Here is a 12240-nt window from a genome sequence, read left to right as displayed (position 1 = left end):
CCGTTCCCCCACCCCCCTCCCACCCTCACCCACTACTGTTTACCTTACCACCATCCAGCCTATGCGTTCGTTACAGACCACATCTTTTTAGATCCCGTTGTATCGGTTTCACAACAGGCTTTTCTGCTAGTTCTATAATAATAGAATGCTGGGCTAGCTTTTTTACAAGTAACAGTTAAGCATTGATAAATCATACAGAGGAAAAAAAGGTGAATGGTCTGAAGATCAAAAGAAAGAGACACCAAAGATGCTGCCAACAATGCAGAACAACCATAGAAGTTATTTGCCCCGGGCTTTTTCCTGTTTCCCCATAGCACCATGGTACATTCATATATCTTCTGGGGGTTTCTTGGCTTTTCTCTGATCTTTCCAAAATCTGCTTTGCTGTAAAGTTTTGGGAAAGGCCAGAGCAGGCACATAGCTACAGTGGGGCATTTTGGGGCCTGCCCCCCGACTTCCTTTCAGCCCAGCCCCCCCAACTCTCTGACAAGATGTGGGGCCGCTGGGAACTCCTCCTACAAGATGCCAGGTGGTGGATATCCCTGGGGAAAAGGGGGATATGCCACTTCACAGGTGCTCTTCGGATCTTCAAAGTGAAGACCCAGCTCTGAGCCACCACGGGCATATGCCAGGAACGGCGAGCTATGGGACTGTGTGTGTTCAGAGGAGCAGAGAGGCTCAAGGGGCAGCTCTGTGGCCCCATGCCCCTGGAGTGCAGCCAGGCAACAGGCACACAGGTCCCACAAAGGGGAGGCTTTTGGGTGGCAAATCCTGAGGTCTCCCAGTGCTGCCTCCAACCAGCTGTTCAACTGGCAGAGCTAACTGGATACCACTAAACTGGCATTGGCGCCTCCCTTCTCACAGCCATTGGGGGGTCTCAAAGGTCTAGCAGATGAGAGGAGAGAGCCCAGCTGGCAGTCTGCGCACCCAGGCTTTCATCTGTGCACTGTGTGCATTCCCCCGCCACCCCCTCCATCCACATCAGCACAATTTCTCTCACACACTTTGCTAGGCCAGCTGGGCTCTCAGGTATCTGGATGCAGCAGCGCCCTGTCAGTGCCTCCCTGAGCCCCTACCTTCCCCATCCCTTCCCAATGCAAGGCCTGGTTGACACACGCTGCTCTGAGTTGTTGTCGGCCAGGGAGATGGCCGCAACCTGCTCCCCTGAGAGGGAAGGCAGGCAGTACGGTGAGCCACCCTCGGAGAAGGTGACGGCCAAGGGTGGTAAGAATGGTCAGCTAATTAATGCCAGTGCCTATGTTAATTAAATTACATTTAATTGAATTAGACAGTGCCCCAGTGCCCCCCGAGGAATTAAAATGCCCCTGTCATGTGAGTGGGAAAGTTTGGATTTTCCCACTGCCACCCTCACAGCAGCCATGTTCCCTGCCCCTGCCCCCATAGCAGCAATTTCTGGTATTCCCAGAGAGCTATATGGTTTTAATTGGCAAACTGAATATTGTTATATTATTATGTTACAAAAACCTGAATATCGAGTTCTCTGAACTCCCTGCTTTTATTTTTAAAAAGTTACGTCCATACCCCCTTCCACTGTGGATATAAGGAGAAATGTATATCTCTGCAACAAAGGATCAGAGACTTACTTTTTATAGAACAAAAGCTGGGAATTAAGAGAACTTGATACACAAGCTGTTTAAATAATATAATGACATTCAATTGCTGATTTGAAACAAAATTGAAAATGCCCTGGTGTGGGGAAGGGAGTGGCTACTGCTTGGGGACTAGGACAGTGAAACTAAAGGGAAACCATAGACCTATATGGTGGCATTATAATAGAGAGGCAACATAATATTGGCTTTTTATTTTCAATCCCTTTACTAATAATCCTAATAATCTACAGCATACAGTTTGCCTTTTTCAGTGCTGCAAGACACTGGATATCTTTCCCTCTCAGGCTCAGTCATCAGCATATACTTAAAGATGGGATTTTTGTTCCAATATACATCACTTTATACTTAACTACACTGAACTTCATCTGCTACATTGTTGCCCACTCACTCAGTCTGTGAAGATCCTCCTGGAGCTCTTCACAGTCGGCCTTGGTTTTCACAATCCTGAATAATTTTGTGTCATCTGCAACCTGGCCACTGTACTGCTCACCCCCAGTTCCAGATCATTTAGGAACACATTAAATAGCACCAGCCCCAATACAGATCCTTGTGAGACGCCACTGCTTACTCCCCTCTATTGTGAAAATTGTCCATCTATTCCTACTCTTTGCTTGCTATCACGTAATCATTTTTAATTCACAAGACGACCCATCCTCTTATCCTATGATTGCTAAACTTACTCAGGAGTCTTTGGTGTGGTACCTTGTCAAAAGCCTTTTGAAAGTCTAAGTACATAATGATTCCTTGTATTATCGGCATATGTGTTCACTTTCTCAAAGAACTCTAAAAGACTGGTGAGACAGGACTTCCCTTTGTAGAAGCCAAGCTGATTTTCCCTCAGCAGGCTTTGTTCCTCTATGTGCCTATTAATTCTATCTTCGATTCTAGTTTACACTAATTTGCCTGGGATCGACATTAGACTAACTGGCCAATAATTTCCTGGTTCCTCACTGGACCCCTTTTTAAAAATTGGTGTAACATATGCTACTTTCCAGTCTTCTGGTACAATGGATGATTTTAATCACAAGTAATGTATTATGGGTTAGTAGATCAGAGGTACTTTGCATGAAAGAATGGTCTTAAACTGTGTCAAGGGACTCCTACATTCCACTGTGTATCCATTATACTTCAGTTACATGGGACAGCTGGAAGAATTGGCATTTATACCGAGAATTATGTTCTTAAATTTTTTAATCATTCTTCAGCAATATTCCTTACTGCGTGTTGAGCCCATATTAAGTCTATTTCTGCCCTCATCTAATAGAGTTCAACAAAACTCCCACTGACTCAAACCGACACACAGTTGAGCTGGCTGTTACATAAATTCACAAATTATTGCAGTGTGTACAACAGTAAATAATAACATAGCAATTAAACACCTTACTGCAGCCATAACAGTTACTGCTACAGATTATGAAAAAAACAGCACCCAGTACTCATGAATCATACCTCATATCAACTCCAAGAAATGTATAGTAAGAGAACTGCTCACGAAGAATGTCATGAAAATATAAATAGTTTCAGAATAGTCTCCCCAAGGTATATGTTTGATCATATAAAGTCCCTCTGAGGCAATACACAAGCATTTCAGTATGAAGCAAAAGACTATTTCCCAGGTTGTGTTTGTCAACATGCTAGACATACCATATTAATTTGATTTCTTGGATTGTTAAAATGCCTATTTGGTTTTAAACTAAACAGACTTCTATTAAATTATGTAAATACTTCCAACCCAATTATTGTTATATTGTACTGCTATGGTATTATACTCCCACTGAAGGAAATAGGGTTTACACCCACAGGTCATTTCAATGGTTAGTTTGTTAATGCATAAATTCATGTACTTAATCCAAATGTTCTGGAATATGCAGGGCATTTTAACTCCTCATACAGTTCCAATAAAACCTTAATATGTTGCTATTTTCCTAAATCAAAGGCTCCCTTTGAGACCTCATACAATCTGGGTGTGTTGTCAGGCAGTATTCTGGGTTTCTAAAGTCAAACAGCATTACAGCATTCTATGCATTAGCTTTCCAAATAACTTTTCCTCAAAACAGACATTTCACCAGCTGTAGCTTTTATGTCAGAGTGCTATAATGAATAGAAAAGCTACACCTAGTGGAATTTTAGTTTCTGTAAAAACTCTTGAAGGAACACAATTTTTCTCAATGTCTCAAACTAGCAACTCTAGGTAAAGAAATCCAGCCAAAATTAAACAATTTTGTTGTTGCTCTTCAACTGCACAGTCGAGTCCGACTCTTTGCAACCCCATGGACCACATCAGGCCCTTGTGTCTTCCGTTCTTCTTCGTACTTTTTATTATGCTGTCTAGGTTGCCATAGCTTTCCTCCCAAGGAGCAGGAGTTTTTTAATTTCATGGCTGCAGTCATCATCTGCAGTGATCTTGGATCCCAGGAATGTGAAGTCTGTCACTGCTTCCATGACTTCCCCTTCTATTTGCCAAGGAGTGATGGGGCTGGAAGCCATGATCTTAAGTTTTTTGATGTTGAGTTTCAAGCCAACTTTTGTGCTCTCCTCTTTCACTCTGAGCAAGAGGCTCTTTAGGTCCTCTTCACTTTCTGCCATTAGAGTGGTATCATCTGCATATCTGAGGTTGTTGATGTTTTTCCTGGCAATCTTAATTCTGGCTTGTGATTCATCCAGGCTGGCATTTCGCAAGATGTGCTCTGCATATAAATTAAATAAGCAGGGTGACAATATACATCCTTATCATACTCCTTTACCTATGCTAAACCAATCAGTTGTTCCATATTCAGTTCTGTCGCTTCTTGACCCTTATACAGGTTTCTCAAGAGACATGTGAGGTGGTCCAGTACTCCCATCTCTTTAAGGACTTCCCACGGTTTGTTGTGATCCACACAATCAAAGGCTTTAGCATAGTCAATGAAGCAGAAGTAGATGTTTTTCTGGTACTCCCTTGTGTATCCATTATACTTCAGTTACATGGGACAGCTGGAAGAATTGGCATTTATACCGAGAATTATGTTCTTAAATTTTTTAATCATTCTTCAGCAATATTCCTTACTGCGTGTTGAGCCCATATTAAGTCTATTTCTGCCCTCATCTAATAGAGTTCAACAAAACTCCCACTGACTCAAACCGACACACAGTTGAGCTGGCTGTTACATAAATTCACAAATTATTGCAGTGTGTACAACAGTAAATAATAACATAGCAATTAAACACCTTACTGCAGCCATAACAGTTACTGCTACAGATTATGAAAAAAACAGCACCCAGTACTCATGAATCATACCTCATATCAACTCCAAGAAATGTATAGTAAGAGAACTGCTCACGAAGAATGTCATGAAAATATAAATAGTTCTTCCACTAGCTTTGTTGTTAGTAATGCTTTCTAAGGCCCATTTGACTTCACACTCCAGGATCTCTGGCTCGAGGTCAGTGATCACACTGTTGTGGTTGTCAAAGACACTGAGGTCCTTCTGTGTATTCTTGCCATCTCTTCCTAATCTCTTCTACTTCTGTTAGGTCCCTACCATTTTTGTCCTTTATCATGGCCAGCTTTGCATGGAACGTTCCCTTGATTTCTCCAATTTTCTTGAAGAGATCTCTAGTCCTTCCCATTCTATTGTTTTTCTCTATTACTTTGCACTGTTCATTCAGGAAGGCCTCCTTATCTCTCCTTGCTGTTCTCTGGAAAACTGCATTCAGGTGGGTAAATATTTCCTTTTCACCTTTGCCTTTCACATTCCTTTTTTCCTGTGCTATTTGTAAAGCCTCATCAGATAGCCACTTTGCTTTCTTGCATTTCTCTTTCTTTGGGATGGTGCTGATTACTGCCTCCTGTACAATGTCATGAACCTCCATCCATAGTTCTTCAGGAACTCTATCAAATCTAGTCCCAAACTTATTCTTCACCTCCACTGTATATTCATCAGGGATGTGATCTAGGTCAAACCTGAATGGCCTAGTGGTTTTCCCAACTTTCCTCAGTTTAAGTCTGAATTTTGCAATGAGTAGCTCATGATCTGAGTCACAGTCAGCTCCCGGTCTTGTTTTTACTGACTGTTTTTACTGATTTGAGACATATCTTCTCCATCTTTGAGTGCAAATGACATAATCAATCTGATTTTGGTGTTGCCCATGTGTAGAGTCACCTCTTAGGTTGTTGGAAGAGGGTGTTCGCTATGACTAGTGTGTTCTCTTGACAAAACTCTGTTAGCTTTTGTCCAGCTTCATTTTAGGTATCACTAATTTCAATGGAAGAATTAAGTGTGTGTATAAACCTCCCGCATTCAAACTGATATGTCTTATAAGTGCTTAGCTTTGTTAGATCATGTGTGTTTATAATGTGTTTAAAAACACTTTTAAAAATGCTTTTTGTCTTCCTGCCATTCTATAGTGATCTAATCAATCATTTGCATTGTAAATAGAACATTTACAAGGAAACATTAAAAAATAATAATTTACCTGCTGGTGGCTTTATGAAAGGTGGTGGAATCAATGGTACAATAATGGGTACATTCCCATGATCCTTTGACCCTGCTGGTGAGTCTGAGAGTCCATTTCCTGTTGTAAGCCCTGGATAACTTGTGTTTACATTGTATGATGAGATAACACTGTCTTCTGGTAATTTTGTTTTTGGCAAAGAATTTTCTGTAAAAGAGGAGAAAAATGATAATATGAAAACCATTGATCAGATACATGTATTTGGGGCCAATTCACATGACTGCTGGCCTGTGGCTAAATGTGGAAACTACCAGGCACTTACCGAAAATCCCAAAAGTGCCTTGTGGACTCACAGTGGAGTTCTCATGCAGTCTCAGTGCTATGAATATGCAATCTGGATTACCTGCTGCAAGTAAGCCACATGCATCCTGACTATGCAAACCACAATTTCTGTTCCTAAAACAAAAACAAGAAGAAGAAAAATTCTTCTTGAAGAGTTTCTCTATTCTTTAAAATAGCCTGAAATACACATGATACATTCATTGAATGCATCATCTTATGGTTAAATAATTACAGAAAAGGAACTGAATGATTTGAGACATATCTGTTTCTATATAACAAAATTTCTTTGAGATGAGGAATGAAGCTGGCATCAGAGAGGGGAAGATTATCTGTAGAGACAAAAAGTGTATCCAGCATTATTACAGATGTAGAATGATGCTGACAATTTTGTTCAGAAACATGGAGCCTGCTCCCTTTTAGAAGGCCTTGAAGAATTTATCACATAATGTTGATATCACAGCATTCCATGTTGTTATCCTTATGTTCCTTCACCATTGTCAGTCAATGATGGCTGGTAGGGAAAAAAAGAATGGAATGGCATCACATCATTAATTAGACATTTTGGAGGGAGGGAGCAGAATAAGTAGCACAGCTATTTTTAGAAGCAACCACACACTGAAGTATAGTAAAGGTAAAGATAAAGGTTCCCTTGCTCGAAAGCCAGTCAAATCTGACTCTAGGGTTGCGGTGCTCATCTCTGTTTCAAAGCCGAAGAGCCAGCGCTGTCCGGAGACATTTCCGTGGTCATGTGGCTGGCATGACTAAACACCAAGGCGCACGGAACGCTGTTACCTTCCCACTGAAGTGGTACCTATTTATCTACTTGCAATTTCTTGCTTTCGAACTGCTAGGTTGGCAGGAGCTGGAACTAGAGATGGGAGTATGTAGAGTAACTCAGGTCTAAATCCACTGAAATCAATGGGCTCAGACTGGAGTACTGTCTAGAACTGTACTGCTATTTTAAGTTAAATCTTTTGTCAGGGTGCATTGCTACCTGTAGTTTGGGAAGCTGCAGCTTGCTCTACCTCTGTGTAGCTCTGTGCCTAAAGGTAAAGGTTCCCTTGCTCAAAAGCCAGTTGAATCCGACTCTAGGGTTGTGGTGCTCATCTCCATTTCCAAGCCGAAGAGCCAGCACTGTCCAAAGACATTTCCATGGTCATGTGGCCGGCATGACTAGACACCAAGGCACATGGAACGTTGTTACTTTCCCACTGAAGCAGTACCTATTTATCTACTTGCAATTTCTTGCTTTTGAACTGCTAGGCTGGAAGGAGCTGGAACCAGAGACGGGAGCTTACTCCGTCGTGTGGCACTCGGGTCTTGAACTGCTGAACTACCGACCTTCCACAGCCTGCAGTTCAGCATCTTAACCACTTGAGCCACCGCAGCTCCACACTGAAGTATAATCAACCTCAAAATGTAAGCAATAATTTAAACATTCTCTGACATGTTGTAAAGTTTCTTTTGCACCTGTTTTTAACCACTGTCAAGAGACAGGGAATAGTTAAGACCAAGGACAGAATTGTTACTTGACTAATCTAAACATTTTACTACATTACACTAATCACAATATGCAGAATGCTAAAATAAATATACATATCTTATCTACACATTTTAAAATTATAGTTACGTACATATTATAAAATATAACAATTAATAAAAATCAGTTAAAGTTGACAGCACAATAAACAGTTGTTGTTTGAAAAAACCCGAAATCTTAAATATTACTATGTTTTTCTTTTTCTATTCTCTGCCTCCTTCTGAGTTGGGATTCTGCTTGTGACAGTTCATTAAAATTGCTTTCACAACTCCCTTCTTGTCTGTAGTCTTAAAGTGACCTCTCATTATCAGCATAAAAGTGTTCCTTTTCCCCTGTATATTCTGTAGAATGAAAGCTTCTGCCAAGCACTGATGTCCAGCATATTCATCTGTAGCATAAAACAGATAGCATGTGCCATGTATTCTACATGACACAGAAGATTCTCTTCAGTTTAAATTAAGTGAAAAGTATTTAATATGTTGTCGAAGGCTTTCATGGTCGGAGTTCATTAGTTGTTGTAGATTTTCTTGACTGTATGGCAGTGGTCTTGGCATTGTAGTACCTGACGTTTCACCAGCAGCTGTGACTGGCATCGTCAGAGGTATAACACAGAAAGATGGAGTACTCTCTGTGTCAAAGTGAGAAGAAAAATGGTAGGCAGGTAATTTATATCTACTTGGGAACGTGGGGTAGGGCTGAATCATTACCTTGTAGGAGTTTCCCAGGCTGTGACATGCTAATGGAGGAGGTTTCCTGAGGAGGTTCTTTTGCATATGGATTGGCTGTTGAAATTCTACAATGCCAAGACCATGGTCATACAGCCCGGAAAATCTACAACTACTAATTAAAAGTATTTGTTGTTGACAAAGCTTCTCCATGCATTGCTTCTTACACAGATAGTGATCTCATTGAAATTAAGTATCTTTTAAAGACACACGCAGGGCCGGAGAGACAGGCACAGATCAGGAGTCTCAATGCGTAAATGAGACAATGGTGTAGAAAGGAAGGGTTCAAGTTTGTTAGGCACTGGGATGCTTTTTGGAACAAGAGGGAGCTGTACAAAAGAGATGGTCTTTACTTGTCCCAAGAAGGAACCAGGCTGCTGGCGCTTAAAATAAAAAAGGCAGCAGAGCAGTTTTTAAACTGAATATTGGGGGAAAGCCAAGAGGAGATGAAAAGTCTCTGATTCAGGATGGCTCATCAAAGAGATGAAGGGGTAGCTGTGTTATTTTCTACAGGGAAATGGATTAGAATTGTCCACTGAGACTGTGGCAAACAATATGGACTGCTTGGCAAGGTCTCGAGGCAGCAGGAGGAAGGTTGCGAGCCTAACATGCCTGGAAAATTATAGATGCTTATATACAAATGCTAGAAGTGTCTGAGGTAAAATCGGGGAGTTGGAATGCTTGGTGCTGGGGGGAAAATAGACATTGTGGGTATTTCAGAAACTTGGTGGGATGAGGAGAATCAATGGGATACCTGATTATAAATTATATTGGAAGGATGGGGGGGAAGGGTTGGAGGTGGGGTGGCTCTGTATGTCAGAGAGGGTATACAGTCCAGTAAGATTGAGAGGGTAAGAGAACTGGATTTGCTTCTGGAAATGCTATGGGTTGAAATAGTGGGCCCGAAAGGAAGCTTAACACTGGGAGTTTGTTATCGCCCACCAGATCAAAAGATAGAGGAGGATTATAAAATGATGAATGTATTAAAGATAGCAGCTAGATGAAATAACTGTGTCGTAATAGGACAACCCACACACTGATTGGGTCAATATGTGTTCAAGTCAGGAAAAAGAGATTGAGTTTCTAGACACTCTCAATGATTGTGCTATGGAGCAGATGGTCACAGAACCTACCAGGGGAGAGGCAATCCTGGATTTGGTCCTAAGTAATGCCCAAGACCTGGTGAGAGATGTAAAAGTGATTGCACCGCTTGGGAACAGAGACCATAATGTTATTGAGTTCAACATTTGTATAAATAGGGAATTGCTCATAAAGACTGACAGAACCACTTTTAACTTTAAAAGGGGTAACTACTTCTTCTGAAATGAGGGGACATGAGAGGAGGAAACTGAAAGGAAAAGTAGAAAGGGTCAAAACCATTGGGGAAGCTTGGAGACTATTTAAAACTACAATCAGAAAAAATATATACCATAGGTTGGAAAGGAACAAATAGGTATATAAAAAGACCTGCATGGTTAACAAACAAAGTAATGGAAGCTGTAAAAGGTAAGAAGGATTCCTTTAAGTGGTGAAAAGCTAGTCTCAATGAGGCTGTGGCAAATAAAATACAAGTTTGTGATCAGGCAGGCAAAAAGGGAATATGAGGAGCACATTTCAAAAAAACATCACCACCACCAAAAAAACCCTTTCTTCAAATACATTAGAAGCAGGAAACCAGCCAGGGAGGCAGTGGGGCCCTTGGATGACCAGGGAGTAAAAGGAGTACTAAAGGATGATAGGGAAATGGCTGAGCAGCTGAATGCATTTTTTGCCTCCGTCTTCACTGCTTGCCCTCTCCATAACCGCTGATTTCAGGACGGGTGTAGGAAGACCTGAGTCAGATTGAGGTGACTAGAGAGGAGGTCCTACGGCTGATAGACAACTTAAAAACTGATAAATCACCAGGCCCAGATGGCACACATCTGAGAGTTCTGAAAGAACTGAAATGTGGATCTCCTGACAAAAATATGCAATCTTTCATTACATACATAAACCTTTATTGGCATAACACTTATTTCATTAAAATCTGCCTCCATTCCTGAGGACTGCGAGGTAGCTAATGTCACTCCCATCTTTAAAAAGGATTCCAGAGGAGAACCAGGAAATTACAGGCCAGTCAGTCTGATGTCAATACCTGGTAAGTTGGTGGAAACTGTTATTAAGGAAAGAATTAGTAAGCACATTGATGAACAAAAACTATTGAGGCAGACTCAGCATGGGTTCTGTAAGGGAAGATCTTGTCTCACTAACCTGTTAGTGTTCTTTGAGGGAGTGAACAAACATGTGGACAAGGGGGACCCAATAGATGTTGTTTACCTTGACTTCCAGAGAGCTTTTGATAAAGTTCCTCATCATTGGCTCCTAAGTAAGCTCAATAGTCACGGGATAAAAGGACAAGTCCTTTTGTGGATCAAAAACTGGCTAATTAATAGGAAACAGAGGGTGAGTATAATTGGGCAATTTTCTCAGTGGGGGTGGTAAGCAGTGGGGTACTGCAGGGATCATCACTGGGTCTGATACTTTTCAACGTTTATTAATGATTTGGAGTTGGGAGTAAGCAGTGAAGTAGTTAGATTTGCGGATGTTCAGGGTGGTGAAAACTAGGGAGGATTGTGAGGCACTCCACAGGGATCTGTTGAGGATAGGCGAGTGGGCGTCAACGTCGCAAATGGGGTTCAATGTGGCCAAGTGCAAAGTGAAACACATTAGTGAAAATCCTAACTATAAATACACATTGATGGGGTCCAAACTGGCAGAGACTGACCAAGTGAGCCACAGTAGATAACTCACTGAAAATGATGATACAGTGTGCGACTGCAATAAAAAAGGCCAACACTATGCTGGGGATTATTAGGAAGGGAATTGAAAACAAATCAGCCAGTATCATAATACCCCTATATAAATCAATGGTGAGACCTCATTTGGAATACTGCGTACAGTTCTGGTCACCACTGGTGTTCCCTCTAAGCTGAGTTAGTGTGAGCTAGCTCTTAGTTTTTTAGCCTCTGGCTCACACATTTTCATCTTAGCTCAGGAAGGATAGCTCCAGAGCAAACTAATTTATGCAGTAGCCAAATCGCTCACTCACAACTTTGATGCCAGTAGCTCACAAAGTAGAATCTTTGCTCACAGGACTCCACAGCTTAGAGGAAGCATTGGTCACCACACCTCAAAAAGGATATTATAGCATTGGAAAAAGTGCAGAAAAAGGCAACTAGAATGATAAAAGGGTTGGAACACTTTCCCTATGAAGAAAGATTAAAGCGCTTGGGGCACTTTAGCTTGGAGAAACGATGGCTGAGCGGTGACATGATCGAAGTTTACAAGATTATGCATGGGATAGAGTAGGTAGAGAAAGAAGTACTTTTCTCCCTTTCTCACAATACAAGAACTCGTGGGCACTCAATTAAATTGCTGAGCAGTCGGGTTAGAACAGGAAGAAGAAGAAGAGGAAGAAGAAGAGGAAGAAGAAGAAGAGATTAGATTTATACCCCACCCTTCACTTGGAGTCTCAGAGCGGCTTACAAACTCCTTTCCCTTCCCCTCCCCACAACAAACACCCTGTGAG

General features: G+C 41.5%; 1 protein-coding gene across 1 annotated transcript in view; it reads right to left on the bottom strand.

Annotated features, from left to right (window-relative positions):
• LOC107112016 (sine oculis-binding protein homolog) overlaps window positions 1-12240 on the bottom strand; it is a gene marked incomplete at both ends in the record, with an annotated part of 129172 nt that overhangs the window by 105470 nt on the left and 11462 nt on the right. The window contains one exon of the mRNA XM_015413074.1: window positions 6087-6272. Coding sequence (XP_015268560.1) covers window positions 6087-6272 — 186 coding nt within the window. The remainder of the gene's footprint in view (window positions 1-6086; window positions 6273-12240) is intronic.

The sequence above is a fragment of the Gekko japonicus genome, unplaced genomic scaffold (assembly GCF_001447785.1).
Source record: "Gekko japonicus isolate JY-2015 unplaced genomic scaffold, Gekko_japonicus_V1.1 scaffold3039, whole genome shotgun sequence".
NCBI lineage: Eukaryota > Metazoa > Chordata > Lepidosauria > Squamata > Gekkonidae > Gekko > Gekko japonicus.
The sequence above is the reverse complement of the archived record's forward strand: the minus strand, read 5'-3'. Positions and strand labels throughout refer to the sequence as shown.